General features: G+C 42.3%; 1 protein-coding gene across 1 annotated transcript; it reads left to right on the plus strand.

Moving 5' to 3' along the window:
* Positions 1-3235: 3235 nt before the first annotated feature.
* Positions 3236-16176, plus strand: LOC310949273 (ceramide kinase-like). The gene is made up of 13 exons (XM_083916650.1): positions 3236-3482; positions 6333-6473; positions 8168-8290; positions 8383-8508; positions 8590-8656; positions 8868-9013; positions 10630-10704; positions 12418-12570; positions 12661-12766; positions 14147-14226; positions 15137-15342; positions 15440-15654; positions 16044-16176. The coding sequence occupies exons 1-13, from the start codon at positions 3347-3349 to the stop codon at positions 16129-16131; spliced, it is 1662 nt and encodes a 553-aa protein (XP_083772776.1). The 5' UTR covers positions 3236-3346; the 3' UTR covers positions 16132-16176.
* Positions 16177-18497: the final 2321 nt, after the last annotated feature.

The raw sequence follows: 18497 nt of genomic DNA on the forward strand, positions 1-18497 counted from the left end.
GAGTTGACCTGCACACTGATATGCTGCTTATTATTGTTATTGATATCATCATTATTATTATTATTGTTGTTGTTATTGTTATCATCATCATTATTATTATTGTTATTATTATCATCATCATTATTATTGTTACTTTTTTCTGTAATTCTGTACGCTTTGGCAATATTGTGAACCACAGTCATGCCAATAAAGCTTGTTGAAATTGAAATTGAGAGAGGGAGATAGAGAGAGAGAGAGCAAGAGAGAGAGAGAGAGACAGAGAGGGAGATAGAGAGAGAGAGAGGGAGAGAGAGAGAGGGAGATAGAGAGAGAGAGAGAGAGAGAGAGAGAGAGAGAGAGAGAGAGAGAGAGCAAGAGAGAGAGAGAGAGAGAGAGAGAGAGAGAGAGCGGTGAACGCAGCAGCAGCGCCCCCTGCTGTCTCTGAATGACGCAACACAACCTGCAAAACCTGGAGCGCTTTTCTTTTTGTTTCAATCCTGGAAACATCCTGAAAAATGTCAGAATAACCTGAAATATCTAAATTCCAGCTTTTTCTGGTGGTTTTGCATCTATTTTTAGTCATTTTGCATCTTTTTGTGGTGGTTTTGCATCTATTTTTGGTCATTTTGCATCTTTTTGTGGTGGTTTTGCATATATTTTCAGTCATTTTGCATCTTTTTGTGTTGGTTTTGCATCAATTTTTAGTCATTTTGCATCTTTTTGTGGTGGTTTTGCATCTATTTTTAGTCATTTTGCAACTTTTTGTGGTGGTTTTGCATCTATTTTTGGTCATTTTGCATCTTTTTGTGGTGGTTTTGCATCTATTTTTAGTCATTTTGCATCTTTTTGTGGTGGTTTTGCATATATTTTCAGTCATTTTGCATCTTTTGTGGTGGTTTTGCATCTATTTTTAGTCATTTTGCATCTTTTTGTGCTGGTTTTGCATCTATTTTTAGTCATTTTGCATCTTTTTGTGGTGGTTTTGCATCTATTTTTGGTCATTTTGCATCTTTTTGTGGTGGTTTTGCATCAATTTTTAGTCATTTTGCATCTTTTTGTGGTGGTTTTGCATCTATTTTTAGTCATTATGCATCTTTTTGTGGTGGTTTTGCATCTATTTTTAGACATTTTGCATCTTTTTGTAGTGGTTTTGCATCTATTTTTAGTCAATATGCATCTTTTTGTGGTGGTTTTGCATCTATTTTTAGTCATTTTGCATCTTTTTGTGGTGGTTTTGCATCTATTTTTAGACATTTTGAATCTTTTAATTATTTATTATAAAAAAGTTTCACATTTAGAACCAAAACGACACAAAACAAAACATGATAAAACAAAATAAAGCAACATTAAAAATAAAGATCAGCAGATCAGAGACAGAACATGTGCAAACTGTGTTCAAAATCAAAAAAAGACGACGATCCAACAATGAATGAGCTTTAAACCTGGAGAAAAGAGGGAATGGAGAGAAACTATGAACATGGGGAAGGAGGAGAGGAGATAAGCTGTGTGTGTTTAAATGGTTATAATAAAGTTACTGCACGTGCAACAGTCGTTTGAATTAATTAAAGTAAAATTAAAAGAATATAAAAACGTGTAACAGCTGATTTTACTGTCACGGTTGTTTCATTTTGAACTGTTTTTAAAAACAAGTCTAAAACAGTGCTGTTGTTCTTCCTCCAGGCAAAACGTCATGACGCACCGACGTGATGACGCATCGACGTGATGACGTTCAGACGTGATGACGTGCTGTACTAACAAGCACGCAATAGACTGCTGATGCTTTCATGTGCTGCATAAAATGTCGGAATTAGGAGGTTTTTTACATAAACACAAGAAACCAATCAGTGAAAGGGGAGGAGAAGGTGATTTTACGTGTTAAGGAAGTTTAGAGTCAATTATGAATGTATTTTATTTATTTTTTATTTAAATTATTATTTATTTATTTAAGTTGGGTCCGTGTAAATCATAAATAAGTCATAGAGTGTGGTCTTTACCTGCTCTGTAAAGTGCCCTGAGATCACTTTTGTTATGATTTGGCACTGTAAATAAAACTGAATTGAATTGAATTAACTTTAATTTATTTATATCAGGCCTTTCAATAATGTCATGTTTGTTTTTTAATGTTTTATTCACAAAATAGAACTGACGGCAGGTTTTACAGGTGTGAGGCAGCAATGAAAAATGTCTGATTTGAATCTAATATATTTAGAGTGCGTGCAGGATTTGAATGTGTCCATTAAGACGGACGTGAGCAACAAAACAAATATCCAAATATGGATTTTTAATTTACGTTGAGTACATTTCTGTTGATAATGTAATTTAAACTTGACGTGTTATGAGTCAATGGGCCCCTGGGCACAGACCTGAGGTGGTTTTGCATCTATTTTTAGACATTTTGCATCTTTTTGTGGTGGTTTTGCTTCTCGTTTAGACATTAAGCAGCTTATTGTGCTGGTTTTGCATCTATTTTTAGACATTTTGCATCTTTTTGTGGTGGTTTTGCTTCTCGTTTAGACATTAAGCAGCTTATTGTGCTGGTTTTGCATCTATTTTTAGACATTTTGCATCTTTTTGTGGTGGTTCTGCATCTATTTTTAGTCATTTTGCATCTTTATGTGGTGGTTTTGCATCTTTATTTAGACATTTTGAATCTTTTTCTGGTGGTTTTGCTTCTCGTTCAGACATTAAGCAGCTTATTGTGGTGGTTTTGCATTTGTTTTCAGACATTTTATGTGTCTTTCTCATCATTTTTTGTCTCTGTGTTGTCGTTTTGTGTTGATTTTTGTCATTTAGCATCTATTTGTGGTCGTTTTGCATCCTTATAGTCTTTTTTCCCCATTTGCGGTCATTTTTGGTGGTTTTATCAAGTAACATCTGCTTGTTTTCCTTTTCCTTTTTGCAACATTATCATTTAATGTGTATTGTTTATTGAAAGAACTGATTTTTACACACATATATCTTTGTCAAGTCCGATGCCACACTGTTCTATTTGTATTTGTTCAAATTTAAAATAAAGAATATTAAAAAAAAATGTATTTAATTGAAAAAAACAAAACAAAACAAAAATAAAATCCCCAAATAGGTGAATTACGAAATAACGTTAGAAAAGTCCGAGTTTTCTGGCAGCACCTGAACGCACCACTAAGCCCCTCCCCCATCCGGTGAGAAACCGCTATCTGTCAGAAAAAACATCCCGAGCTCGAGTCCCGCTACACGGACACTTTTGCTGCCTTGACCGCTGTCTGTTGGTTAAATTTCTCCCCGGGCACACAGAGAAAACATGCCCGGACAGAGGTAACCGTCCCCCGGGCTGCTGCCGCCTCCTCAGCCGGCTGAAGGACACCCGCAGGACGGACAACAGACGCGGATGGAGCGACCGGGCAGACTGCTGCTGCTGTCCGAACTCCGCGTCCGAAACGCGGCGTGCGATGTGAGCCTGGGCCGGTCCCTGCTCACCTGGAAGAGACGGACCTCCAGCCCGGTGTACCACCCGTTCAGACCCAGTAAGAACCCGGATGATGTGTGTGTGTGTGTGTGTGTGTGTGTGTGTGTGTGTGTGTGTGTGTGTGTGTGTGTGTGTGTGTGTGTGTGTGTGTGTGTGTGTGTGTGTGTGTGTGTGTGTGTGTGTGTGTGTGTGTGTGTGTGTGTCGGCCTTTTAACACAAAAACACGGCATCCTGTTGATAAACAAAGGGACGAAACAGTAAACACACACACACACACACACACACACACACACACACACACACACACACACACACACACACACACACACACGTTAATGTAGTGAACAAAACAACATGTTATCTTGACTGTGACTTCAAACACAACTTAAAAACACACTAAATTCATTTTAAACACAATGCAAACTGTGTGAAATGCAACAAGATAGAAATATTATAACAAAAATGTCCAAATGTTGATGTGCAAAGAAGAAAAAAGGTCATTTTGTGCAAAATACAACAAGTATTAAAACTAGTTTGCACGATAATATCGGTAAGAATCTTTATTTAAAGCTGGATTTTTAAAAGATAATACACCCACGGGCGGATTCAGGCGGTCAGGGGCCCCTGGGCTACTGTTGGTTTGGGCCCCCCCCCCCCACATTATGAATCAGGCTTCACGCAAGAACAGAACAAGAGTCCGCAACCTTGAAAAATCCTGTAAATTTAGGACGTTTTTCAGTAGATCTTGTTCCCGTTTTGTGCCTTTTCCTTTTCGTGCTCCACCGTCTCATTTCCTGTCTGTGTGAGCGTGTGACGCGGACGATGCGATGGACGGGTAAAGGCCGCGGGCGGTCCGTGAGGAACTCGTGCGTTTGAACGTCAGATTGAGATGTTTGTGTTTTGACTCAGCGAGGAACAACACGCGAAATGTAAATGTTTGCTTGTAAACCGGTTTACGGTGTGTTTGTATATTTTATCACTTCTGAAGTAGATTGAGAGGAGACACTGTAGTTTGGTCATTCTTTACGCTTTAGGTCTTTTTTTAATAAGCGCTCATAGAAATACTATCAGGGCGCGCTCACACTGTCCATCCGTACCGTGCCCAGACAGGTTTTACGGCTAGAGTGTAGTTCCTTTGACCAGTGTGAGTGCAACTGTACCGCGTCTAGGAGCGGCACGCTTGCCGTCCACGGCCCGTTTGGGAGAGGTGGGCTTTAGTAAAGCACGTTTGCACATGTACGAGCACGAGCGTGCGCACGTGTACGAGCCAGAGGTCTACGGCGGTTCTGAGGTCATTTCCTGTGCGCCTGTTGGGACGTAGAAAAAAGAAGGAGGGACCATGCGCGGACATTTCAAACAATGGCGGCGAAAGGTTCGGAAGGACAGTGGGAGGGCGCCCTTGGAGACTAACTGGTCATTTTGGTCTTGACTCAACTAAGATTTCTTTAGTCTAGTAGTTATTTTTCCTGATGAATGACTCATGAGTACATCTACAACATGAGAGGATTCTTTGTGGAGTAAGTGAACGAATCGATGAGTCGACAAAGTCTCAAGAGTGCTAGTCGACTAAGGGCGCCCTCCCACTGTGCGTCCGTCCCGTGCCCCGTGCTTTAGGGTACTTGCCCCCCCCTCCAGGCCCGTTTGTACTCACACTACCTGGGCCTCGGAGAATGCTTCTTGCTGCCTATACGTCATCACGCCGTAACACGTCACACGCATTGATGACGTCATGGCGATGCGTGGCTTTGTTTCCAGATCTTTCCGTAGACCTCGGAGTTTTTGTGCGTCTTGTCGACTGTTTTTGAATCTTTTCATCGACCAAATCTGCAGTAAACACTCCACCTCCGCATCACACCAACGTGAACCTTTCACCGCCATTGTTTGAAATGTCCGCGCATGGTCCCTCCTTCTTTTTTCTACGTCCCAACAGGCGCACAGGAAATGACCTCAGAACCGCCGTAGGCCTCGTGCTCGTACACGTGCGCACGCTCGTGCTCTTACACGTGCAAACGGGCTTTTCAAAAGCCCACCTCTCCCAAACGGGCCGTTGACGGCAAGCGTGCTGCTCCTAGGTGTGGTGTGGTTGCACTCACACTGGTCAAACAAACCAGACTTTAGCTGTGAAACGTGCTCGGGCAAGGTACGGAGGTGTGAGTGCGCCCTAAGAGTTTCTCTTACTGAGGACAGACTGAGTTTATAAGCTCATAATATTCTTATTAACTTTAAATTCAATTCTTAATAATTAAAGTGTTACTAAGACTGTATAAGTGTTAATAACAGCATCATTAGATCATAAGACAACGTACACTTAAGTACATTAAATGCACTTCTTAAGCTTTTAAATGTCTTTTAAATGTAACAATAAACATGTTTACGATGCTGATATCAACACTTTTAAGGCCCTTATCACTCGTCATGTAACAGTTGCCCTTAACATAAAGTGTTGGCCTTAGTTTTGTTATGCTAGTATTTTAAAGTATGTGATTTAATGTGCATTAATTATATCAACATGTTTGTTAGAATAAAATGAATGTGCATGAGTAAATGGTGCAGTAACCGGGTGAGTGTGAAATCAGCTTTGAATGAAAGACGTCGTCTCCTGTTTTTAGTCTCGACTCTGGAATCACTAAGAACCTCTGCTGGAGTCGGGAGGCAGCACGACGCAGGTCACGTAGGTCGTATTACTCGATCCACTCTGGATCTTTTCTTGTGTTGCTCTCATTTGGTTCAAGTTCAGGTTTCAGCTCGTTTCTTTAAATGTCCTGTGAAACTCGAAGCTTGTGGTGAGTTCACGGGCTGCAGAGAAGCTCGGAAATATGACGTACAAGAGGTGGCAGCTGGGTTCTAAAGTACTGTGTGTGCGTGTGTGTGTTTGTCTGTGTGTGTGTGTGTGTGTGTGTGTGTGCAGGTGTGTCTCACAGTGTGTCAGTGTCAGAGATCGTTTGTGTCAGAGAGGAAGAGGAGGAGAACCGCAGCAGACGAAGAGACGATGGCAGCTGGAAAAAGATTAGAGAGAGAGACGCAAAGGACTGCAGGCAGGCCTTCACAGGTACACACACACACACACACCTGGAAACACATTAAATACATCTGTTTATTACATCTGTTTACATCTGGAAATACATTTGTACACACATGAACACGCATGAGAAGTGACAGAACACACCGCCCTGTACAAGCGCACGTGGAAATATTAAATACATCTGGAAACACACACATACACACATGGAAACACATGAAAACACACCTGGAAACACATGAAAACACACTTGGAAACACTTGAAAACACAGCATTAAACACACTTGGAAACACATGAAAACACACTTGGAAACACTTGAAAACACACCTAAAACACACTTGGAAACGCATGAAAACACAGCATCAAACACACTTGGGAACACATGAAAACACACTTGGAAACACATAAAAACACACTTGGAAACACATGAAAACACACCTGGAAACACTTGAAAACACACTTGGAAACACATAAAAACACACTTGGAAACACATGAAAACACACCTGGAAACACATGAAAACACACTTGGAAACACATGAAAACACACCTGGAAACGCATGAAAACACACCTGGAAACACATGAAAACACACCTGGAAATGCACGAAAACACACCTGGAAACACATGAAAACACAGCATTAAACACACCTGGAAACACATGAAAACACACTTGGAAACACTTGAAAACACACCTGGAAACACATGAATACAGCATTAAACACACCTGGAAACACTTGAAAACACACCTGGAAACACTTGAAAACACACCTGGAAACACATGAAAACACACATGAAAACACACTTTGAAACACATGAAAACACACTTGGAAACGCACAAAAACACACTTGGAAACACATGAAAACACAGCATCAAACACACCTGAAAACACACCTGGAAACACATGAAAACACACTTGGAAACATGAAAACACACCTGGAAACACATGAAAACACAGCATTAAACACACTTGGAAACACATGAAAACACAGCATTAAACACACCTGGAAACACATGAAAACACACTTGGAAACATGAAAACACACCTGGAAACACATGAAAACACAGCATTAAACACACTTGGAAACATGAAAACACACCTGGAAACACATGAAAACACAGCATTAAACACACTTGGAAACACATGAAAACACACTTGGAAACAGATGAAAACACACTTGGAAACACGTGAAAACACACTTGGAAACAAATGAAAACACACCTGGAAACACATGAAAACACACCTGGAAACACATGAAAACACACTTGGAAACACATGAAAACACACTTGGAAACACTTGAAAACACAGCATTAAACACACCTGGAAACACATGAAAACACACTTGGAAACGCATGAAAACACACCTGGAAACACATGAAAACACAGCATCAAACACACTTGGAAACACATGAAAACACACTTGGAAACGCATGAAAACACACCTGGAAACACATGAAAACACACTTGGAAACACATGAAAACACACTTGGAAACACATGAAAACACAGCATCAAACACACCTGGAAACACATGAAAACACACTTGGAAACACATGAAAACACACTTGGAAACACGTGAAAACACACTTGGAAACACATGAAAACACACCTGGAAACACATGAAAACACACCTGGAAACACATGAAAACACACTTTGAAACACATGAAAACACACTTGGCGATAAAGCAATAGTGAGTTTTGACTTGTTTCCGTCTTGTGTCAGTGTTGTACGTGGAGAGGTGTCAGCAGCACCGCTGGCGGTGCGCTGAGGTCACCTTCACCTGTCCAGACGAGGCGCTGTGTCAACGCTGGGTCGCCAGCATCAGAGAGCAGCTTGCAGCTATCGGTAAACTTCACGCCAACACACACACACTGACTAACGCACACGTGATTGTTGCCAGAAACTGTCAGTGACATCATCGTCGTTGTCGTCCGCAGCCAGCCGACCCAAACACCTGCTGGTGTACATCAACCCGTACGGCGGGAAGCAACAGGGAAAGCGCATCTACGAGCAGAAGGTCGCCCCGCTGTTCGTCCAGGCGGGCGTCTCCACGCATGTAATCGGTACGCCCCCTATCGCTCACTTCCTGTTCTCGTGCTTCCCCGGGGTCAGGTATTATAATGCCTCTGTGTTTGTTGTCATAGTGACGGAGTACGCCAATCATGCAAGGGACCACCTGAAGACGGAGGCGGAGCTGAAGAAGTTTGACGGGTACGAAACAAGTTTTCCCATCTCAGATGAGTTGTTTCATGAAGGAACACAAACTACCTGCTAGACAGCTAATGTGGTTGACCCGCCAAAATAAAAGCACCACAGGGAACAGTTATCTGTCAGGCTGCTGTTTACACTCTGAGTGAGGCAGATGAGCTCTTGTTTTTGTAAAAAGACACCCTGTAACATGTCGCTTTGACCCCCTCGTCAGGGTGGTGTGTGTCGGAGGGGACGGCATGTTCAGCGAGATCATCCACGGGCTGATCTGGAGGACGCAGATCGACGGCGGCGTGGATCCAAACAGTCCGGATGACGCGCTGCTTCCCTGCTCGCTTCGCATTGGAATCATTCCTGCAGGTCAGAAACACTAATCGTGATGAGAAATGCTGCTTTGCCTCTGGTTCATCTGGTACTTTGAGATGTAGAAGTAGAAAACTCGGGGGATCCTTGAGTGAAGCGAAGTAGCCTGAAGCGTCGGTCCAGTTGCTATGGCACCAACGCCTCTTTAAGGTACTATTTCCTACTGAAGACCCTTTAATGCGTGATCTCTCTCCATCTTTACAGCGCAGCAAGGATACACACACACACACACACACATACTAGCCACCCACAAACCGAACACGGCTTATCTAACAGCGTGAACCCACACAAACCTGGGACACTCTTCATACGCTTTCATTTTCATGCTGCCACCCGGTGCAGTAATAGTTACACCAAAAGCCCATCTATGATGCAACTGAGGCCGCACTCACACTGTCCTTCCGCACCGCCAAAACAGGTTTTTCGGCTAAAGCCTAGTGCGTTTGACCAGTGTGAGTGCACCCGCTCTGGCATAGCTGCGGCCAGCTGACCGTCCACGGCTCGTCTGAGAGAGGTGGGCTTTAGTAGAGCGCGTTTGCACGTGTACGAGCACGAGGCCTACGGCGGTTCTGAGGTCATTTCCTGTGCGCCTGTTGGGACGTAGAAAAAAGAAGGAGGGACCATGCGCGGACATTTAAAACAATGGCGGTGAAAGGTTCACGTTGGTGTGATGCGGAGGTGGAGTGTTTACTGCAGATTTGGTCGATGAAAAGATTCAAAAACAGTCGACAAGACGCACAAAAACTCCGAGGTCTACGGGAAGATCTGGAAACAAAGCCACGCATCGCCATGACGTCATCAATGCGTGTGACGTGTTACGGCGTGATGACGTATAGGCAGCAAGAAGCATTCGCCGAGGCCCAGGTAGTGTGAGTACAAACGGGCCTGGAGGGGGGGACAAGGACCCTAAAGCACGGGGCACGGTGTGGAAGGACAGTGTGAGTGCGCCCTAAGTGCTCTATAAATACACACACGGTCATCAGGGAGTCATTAAGTCTCTCCGCTGCCGTAGAGACGAAGCAACTCACCTGGGTAATTAATGCTCAGTGCAGCAACGCTTTTGTTTATGACATTAATGAAAATAATCAGGACATTTGAAGCTGGCAGAAACATCGTCTGTCAGGACCCAAAGAACCAGGTCGTGGGTACAAGCGTGTGAAATGGGTTTTCTCAGGAGGGGGGCTGGAGTCTCCCTTAGAGAGAGGGGGAGAAGTTCAGCATCCGTGAGGAACTCGGAGTAGAGCCGCTGCTCCTTTGTGTTGAAAGGAGCCAGTTGAGGTGGTTCAGGATCATCTGGTAAGGATGAACCCTGGGCGCCTCCCTAGGGAGGTGTTCCAGGCACGTCCAGCTGGGAGGAGGCCTCGGGGAAGACCCAGGACCAGGTGGAGAGATTAGATCTCCACACTGGCCTGGGAACGCCTCAGGATCCCCCAGTTAGAGCTGGTTAATGTGGCCCGGGAAAGGGAAGTTTGGGGTCCCCTGCTAAAGCTGCTGCCCCCGAGACCCGACCCCGGATAAGAGGCTGAAGATGAGATGAGATGAGAAACACCGTCTGCGCTTCATCTCACTGGAACATTTTATAATCTGTTTGTTTGTTTGTTTGTTTGTTTCAGGCTCAACCGACTGTATCTGCTTCGCCACCGTGGGCACCAACGACCCCGTGACCTCTGCTCTGCACATTATCGTGGGTCAGTCTAACACCAGTCATGTCGGCACCACACAGGCCGTGTGTTCAACATGTTCTGCACAAAAGACCCACGTCCACCATGATTGATTATCGATCACTGAAATAAAGACGCTTCTGGTCAATATCTCGCTAACGTTGCACATTAAAGTGGCATCTATCCACTTAGTTCTCATCCAGAGCTGCATCTATCGGTGCATTTTGCCCATTTCCCCATTTATCACAGTTTCACCTCATTTGCAAAACTCCAATTTTAAGCCGCAGCGATTAGATGATCAACAAAAAAATGAACTAGCACAAAGTTTAAAGTGATTTCTTTTCAAGCAAAAATGCAAAATGCTGGTTTTACGTTGTCAAGAGGGAGATTTGATGCATAAAGTTTAAGAGTTTTTGGCTGTTGGTCGGACTAAATGACACTTCAGAGGACATCGCCCGACTCTGGTTAACTTTAAAGGACATTTTTCATTGTTTTCTGATGTAATTTAGACCAAATAATTAATCCAATAATTGAGAAAATATTCCAATGAATTAATTAATTAGTCGATAATGAAAATAATTTGCAGCCCGACTCAAATTTACAAACTCAGGAGAGATGAAACTGGCCTCAATTAGAATAAAATTAAAGAATAGATTTTAGTTTATAATATTTTTATATATGTGTGTGTTTAATATTGATTATAGGACTTTGAATAGATAAATTATTTATCCCACAACAGTATTGGTATTGTATTATATAGGACACACACAAAAACACACACACACACACACACAAATAATGGAGAGATGCACCTCTCCAGCCACCAGTCCACGCTCCATTCATGGTCCACACACAGGGACTCGAACTCGAACCTATTTCATATAAATATAAAGTTTCATTGTTGCCATTTTGGAAAAACATCTAATTATTAATACATTCTCCAACTTGGAACAACCTGGATGTAATCTATAATGCTACAATTCAGTGTAAATCTAATAATTGGTGTCACTGAAAGGCGTTTTTTCCTATAATCTAAGGGTTAAATATATATAAAACATATATAATACAATTTTCACCCTTTTTTTTTAATCCAGTTAATTGTCTATCGTGGTTTCACCAATTGAAATAAAAATCCAGTGATTGTATTAATTTGCTCTTCCTGTTCTCGTGCTGCCATCTAGTGTCTGTTCAGAGAATTGTTTCTGAACAAACACTTAACGGAGTGCAACATTTTTATTTTATTTTATTTTATATATATATATATATATATATATATTTATATATATAAATAAATATATAAATAAATATATGCACAATGATAAAGAACAAGAATCATATTTTATAATACAAGGCAAATATTTGTGCAGGAGAGGAAAAGAACAGATAAACTAATAGAAAAAGAAACAAAAAAGGGAAAGAAACAAAGAAAAGACACAAAAAACAAATGAACAGAGTGAAAAATATCCATAAAACTGCAAATTAATTTCAGTTCTGCTAGACATGAGTGTAGTTTTGCCTGGATATGTAAATATACAAATTTACAAATGTACAAACAACATTGGTATTTATAATAATAACAATTAATTATAATAATTGTGACAATTAAAATAATTCAACAATCAAGTGGAATAAAATACTCAACGTTATAAGATTAAAAACAATGGAAATATGTGTGTGTGTGTGCATGTGTGCGTGTGCGTGTGCGTGTGTGTGTGTGCGCGCCTGTGCGTGTGCGTTCAGGAGACTCTCAGCCGATGGACGCGTGCTCCGTTCACCACAACAACACCTTCCTGCGGTACTCCGTCTCCCTGCTGGGATACGGTTTCTACGGCGACGTGCTAACTGACAGTGAGAGGAAGAGGTGGATGGGACCGGCCAGATACGACCTCGCAGGTGGATCCATGGTTACATCCAAGCGGTTAAATTAACTCCTCCGTAAACAAGAACAACATGAACAAGTACATCTTTCATATTAACTCATAGGTGTGAAGATGTTCCTCACTCATCACTACTATGAAGGAACAGTGTCCTACCTGCCGGCCAGGGGCATTATGGGAACTCCGCGGGACACCGCCAAGTGTCGATCCGGGTGAGAGAGATGCTATAAAGATGTGAAAATGTGTTTAAATTTACAAACAATGGCTGAAACTAACTAAGCTAACTTAAACCAAGGTTTACTAGATAATAAGAAGATAAGAAAATAGTTAGGTTCAAGTTAGCTAATGTTTACGTTTACTTGCTAAAACAGTTAGGTGTAATTTGGCTAAAGTTTAAGTGTACTAGCTAAACAATAACGTTCAATTTAGCTAACATTTAAGTTAAGCTATTAAAAGGTTTTATATAGCTAACATTTACTAGCTAAGATAGTTAGGTTCAAGTTAGCTAATGTTTAGGTTTACAAGCTATAAACAGTTAGGTGTAATTTGGCTAAAGTTTAAGTGTACTAGCTAAACAATAACGTTCAATTTAGCTAACATTTAAGTTAAGCTATTAACAGGTTCAATATAGCTAACATAGCTAACATTTACAGCTAAGATAGTTAGGTTAAGTTAGCTAATGTTTCAGTTTAACACCTAAAACAGTTAGGTTCAATTTGGCTAACGTTTATTAGCTAAAATAGTTGGGTTTAGGTTAGCTAATGTTTACATTTTATAGATATAACAGTTAGGTTCAATTTGGCTAACGTTTATTAGCTAAAATAGTTGGGTTCAGGTTAGCTAATGTTTTAATTTTCTAGATATAACAGGTTCAATTTGGCTAACGTTTATTAGCTAAAATAGTTGGGTTCAAGTTAGCTACGGTTTAAGTTTACAAAATAAAACAGTTAGGTGTAATTTGGCTAATGTTTAAGTGTACTAGCTAAACAACTACATTCAATTTAGCTAACATTTAAGTTAAGCTATTAACAGGTTTAATATAACATTTACTAGCTAAGATAGTTAGGTTCAAGTTAGCTAATGTTTCAGTTTAACACCTAAAACAGTTAGGTTCAATTTGGCAAACATTTATTAGCTAAAATAGTTGGGTTCAAGTTAGCTACGGTTTAAGTTTACGAAATAAAACAGTAAGGTTCAATTAGGCTAATGTTTACCAGCTAAAATACTTTAGTTTGGGTTAGCTAATGTTTCAGTTTAACAGCTAAAATTCCAGTTAAGCTAATTCAGTTTGGATAAGTTTAATTTAACAACCATCACTATTTGATTCACTTCAGGTAAGTTAACGGTTTTAGCTGAATAGCCTAAACTACCTAGCTCAGTCAGGTAAGCTAACAGTATCCAGTATAGCAGCTTGAACAGTTTGGTTCAAGTTAGCTAACAGTCCAGTTAAGCATTAAAACAGTTTGAATTCAGCAACCGCTAACAACTGATTTGGTTCAGGTGATGTAACGGACAAGTTTAGTAGCTAAAAACTAATTTACATGATGTGATTTTTGTTTTGTAAATAACAGTTTCTCTGTCTCCATCTCCAGCTGTACGGTTTGTCAGCACAATGGGAAGCTACACTCAGAGAAAGCTGAGCGGTACGAGATGGATGAAGCATCAGGCAGCGGTGAGTCCATCAAATCCTCACCGGAGCTACTAAAACTTTTTTTTTTTTAAATGACTGGACTTTCTTTGGACTGGATATTAATCATACTAAAAGAAACTGCTATCCTCGTGCTATCGAAAGTGATAAAAATACACCTTTCAACACCTCCAAAGCTGTTCGGTTGTTGTATCTTAGAATATACTATTATCTGGAACTAAAAATGGTCCGTGAATGGAGCCTTGGGGCACACCACAGGAGTGTCCTGTACACGCATATTTCTATTTTTAAAAAAACTGCAATTTCCCTCAACTGTCACCCTCGTAGAGTTGTCATAAATGGGGAAATACGCTACGGGGACCACAATCGTTTTGTACCAGACTGTAAAAAGGTTTATTTCTGCTGTAAAGTTCGTCATTTTACGACTGAGCTCCATGTGGACTGACTTGCTTATAGAGGCAGCCTCAAGTGGACATTTGAGGAACTGCAGTTTTTGGCACTAACGCGTTGACCGCTCCAGAGCTGGCGCCTCGATGCATCCATTTAGTATCTGGTCTGGAGCTGTCAATCACATCCCACGATCTTCATCAGCAGACCAGTTGACCAGCTGTCATTCAACCCTAAACTGGGAGGAACCATTTCAGCCCCAAGGTCCATTTAGTAACTTGTGGAGGTTTCAGTCACATTGCCACGTTCGACTGAACCTCAGCTCTTTAAAGTTAAACTATACAGTAAATTATGTGATTATATTAAGATGGATTCCTTGTCTTTTTGCTTTGGCAGCCATTTTCTATGCTACTGAATGTAACTGTCGACTGCGGTTGAACTTCTGAAATGCTTTTGTTGATAAAAATCAAACTCTTGCACACAACCTGAAGCGATGGCGTTTTGGCAACAGCAAGAATACAATCTCTTTTCCGGGTTTTGGTTTCAGAAAGTGACAGCGAGTGGAGGACGATCCGAGGGAAGTTCCTGGCTATAAACGCTGCCAGTATGAGCTGCGCGTGTCCTCGCAGCCCCAAAGGCCTCTCACCCGCCGCTCACCTGGCTGACGGCACCACCGACCTCATCCTGGTGCGAAAATGTTCCCGCTTCGACTTCCTCAGACACCTCCTACGACACACCAGCAAAGATGACCAGGTAAGAAATCGGTGTTTACGGTCTTTCACTCAACACCATTAAACCTGCTGCTCCTCCAGATCGGCCTCACTTCACTGTCTCGTTCTGTCTTCACCAGTTTGAAATGACCTTTGTTGACGTCCACCGGGTGCGGCGTTTCCGCTTCACGCCGCGTCACTGCCAGAGCGACTCGGATCTGGATCTGCGGGAGAGCGGCAAACACCAGATCTTCAGTCAGATCTGCCGAGACCACCCGGCCTGCAGCTGTGCCCCCGCCTTCAGCAGCTGGAACTGCGACGGCGAGATCCTGACCCACGCGGCCATCGATGTCAGGTACGGAGTCACATATTGGTTAGCGCTGTCGCCTCACAGCGAGAGGGTTCCTGGTTTGAATCCCGGCTGGGCCCCTTCTGTGTGGAGTTTGCATGTTGTCCCCGTGTCTGCGTGGGTTTTCTCCGGGTTCTCCGGTTTCCTCCCACAGTCCAAAGACGTGCAGGTGTTCGGTTCATTGATGAATCTAAATCACCCGTAGGTGTGAATGGTTGTCTGTCTCTGTTCGTCTCTATGTGCCCTGTGATAGACTGGCGTCCTGTCCAGGGTGGACCCCGCCTCACGCCTGATGTCAGCTGGGATCGGCTCCAGCCCCCCGCGACCCCAATAGGGACAAGCGGCTGAAGATGAATGATTGAATGAACCTTCGCCTTTGTTTTTTGTTTTTTCAGAGTGCGCTGCCAGTTGATCAAGCTGTTTGCACGAGGGATCGAGGAACCGACGGTGTTTGAGGATCTCACCAACCCCTGTGCGATATAGGCGCCGGTTAATCCCTGTCAGACACTGGAGTCATCACTTCTTTCCGGCCTCTGCCTGCGTCCCTGTTGCTGCTGCCATCACGTGACACCGACCACGTCCTCATTTACGGAGTCAGCATCGAGCCGTTACTCAATAAATATTAGCAGTAGGGAAGAAGATACAACGTCCTGTGTCTGACGGTCCAAAATGATTTCCCCGCAGACAGGAAGTGAGCTGTAGTTTCTTCAGAACGTCCTGACGAGCTTTAAATCTCTTCTTTGGAAACTAGCAGCTTTTTCACCACTGGAGGGTAAAAAAGGTTTCACGCTTAGACTAAGTTTGTGTTTTAGAGAGACACAGCTGGTGTTTGAATAGTGTCCGGGTGTCTGGCGCCCGATTTATTTTAGACATTCAACTCCACCCCTGAATCTGAGCCCTTTCCTGTTTGACACGATTTTCCCCTGAAAATCCTCAGACCCTGACTCGATGATGTTGTTACCTCAAGTTTACAAATGTTGCTTATGTGTGAACTTGCTTCTGCGCTGCCAAGAACGTTGCTCTGTATGTCACTGCCTATAGACAGGGCTGACGTACTTAAGTCTGAGTTTAATCTGCAGTTGTTTTGGGCCATATAGATGTTTCGACTTGGACTCTAACTTGTCTCGATCTTGTTGCTGTTTTGACTTGGACTCGTTTCAGTCTTTTGGGCATTCTGAGGTGTTTTAACCAAACCCCAACCACAGCAATTTCCTGGTTGATCCAAAAGGGGCAGGAGTGTCCACTAGGGGCAGTTTCTCATTGACCCCCATGTTAAACAGGCTGTTTTCACAGCACCATTAAACCTGTTTAAGGCCTGGGACAAAAGAACATTCTGGTCTGTATGTTTAGGTCATATCTCCATGACAACACTGAGGGGGGTGAATTGTTTTGTACCAGGCAAGTTTTTTTTTTTTTATTGGAGGTTAAAGTGAATAATTAGGGGCGTGGCTTCTTGAGTGACAGCTAGCCTCTGGCCCTCACTTCTCCTCGGAGGTAAACGTCAGCCAGATGGACGTACGCCCCTTCCCCCAACGTCACATACATGCCCTTTATTGGTCAGAGGAAATGAGGCGGAGTCAAAGCCTGACAAGGTGGAGACTCCCGTAGGCGAGGACGATTGGATCGAGTTGAGAGAACGGACCTATGTCTATGGTTTTGACTTGTGTTGGCTTCGTGTCCGTTCTTAGCTGACTGGAGAGGCTGCTGTCAGTCAGCTGTTAGGGGTCTTGATTCGGACTTGAGTGGCCTGTAGGTTAAACACTGTATCACCATTTGTGTGTGTGACTTTATTTTCCCTGCGTTCTTTGCTGCGCTGAAATCTTCAGGTCCCATCTAGAAGTCTAGAGATGTTTCTTCTTGTATCTCAGACTCGTCAAGGTCCTGGTTATTGTTTCATTTCCACTATTTCCTAGTTCTTCTCGGTGTTCTGCATCTGACATTTGAGTCGACCTATATTTGGACTTGACACTGAAACTGCTTCGACTTGGACTTCTATAGTCTTTTACCAAATGTCTCCATTTGATTCTTTATTGGTGCTGAAATGTGGCGTCAAGTTTGGTCTCAAGATGTTATTTCATTTATTCAGCATGTAGGTAGTTGGACGTTGTTACAGCAATGATAGCTTATTTGCACTTTTTGAATAGTTTTAATCCTTTTGAATACTTCTGTTACATTATATTAAGGATGCCAGACACCCGCTAGACATTCCTGATGGTCGTTCATGGTCAGGGGTTCAGTAAATCCCCTTCACATGCTCAGTTAGTGCTTCAATAAGGCTGACAGGGGATTTATTTTTCTCCCACTGTTGAACTGAACTGTTCCTCTTACGGTTACCATCTTTGTTCTTTAGCCGTGTGAATATTTCTTTCACTCTCTGCTTCTGAAACAGGTCCATTAGAGTTGTCTCCAATACTCTGTGTGTTTCTGTCTTGAGCTCAATCCTAACTATGAAATAGTATTTTTACCATATTTTCTTTATTTTTTCTGATTCCCAGCAGTTTAGATAAAATAGAAACTATGAAAAACCTCAAATTTAAATATCTGTGAAGGAGATTGTGTCAGTCAAGCTGGTCGTGGCTGAGGGAGCTGAAAAGCGCTCGTGTGAATGTTTTTAATCTTCCGTTTCTGCTCAATATGCAAATGAACTGCGCACACGCAGGACTGTCTTTGACGCCAATGTTTCACTCAAACTGCAGATATTCTGCCTTCAACATCAGCGGAAGTTGTAGCTGTAACTCAACAATTAACTCTCGGTGTGATTTCATGTTCTGATGTTGTCTTTCCGGTTTGTTTTGTTTTGTAAAACCTCAAGTTAATCATCTGAACCTTCCAAATAAGATTCACAGACA

This window comes from Echiichthys vipera (assembly GCF_963691815.1).
Source record: "Echiichthys vipera genome assembly, chromosome: 7".
Classification (NCBI taxonomy): Eukaryota; Metazoa; Chordata; class Actinopteri; order Perciformes; family Trachinidae; genus Echiichthys; species Echiichthys vipera.

Coding starts and splice junctions, on each gene's coding strand:
- LOC310949273 (XM_083916650.1), top strand. CDS start 3,347: ATGGAGCGACCGGGCAGACTGCTGCTGCTGTCCGAACTCCGCGTCCGA. Junction 3,483..6,332: donor GTACCACCCGTTCAGACCCA/GTAAGAACCCGG, acceptor GTGTGTGTGCAG/GTGTGTCTCACAGTGTGTCA. Junction 12,767..14,146: donor ACCGCCAAGTGTCGATCCGG/GTGAGAGAGATG, acceptor CTCCATCTCCAG/CTGTACGGTTTGTCAGCACA.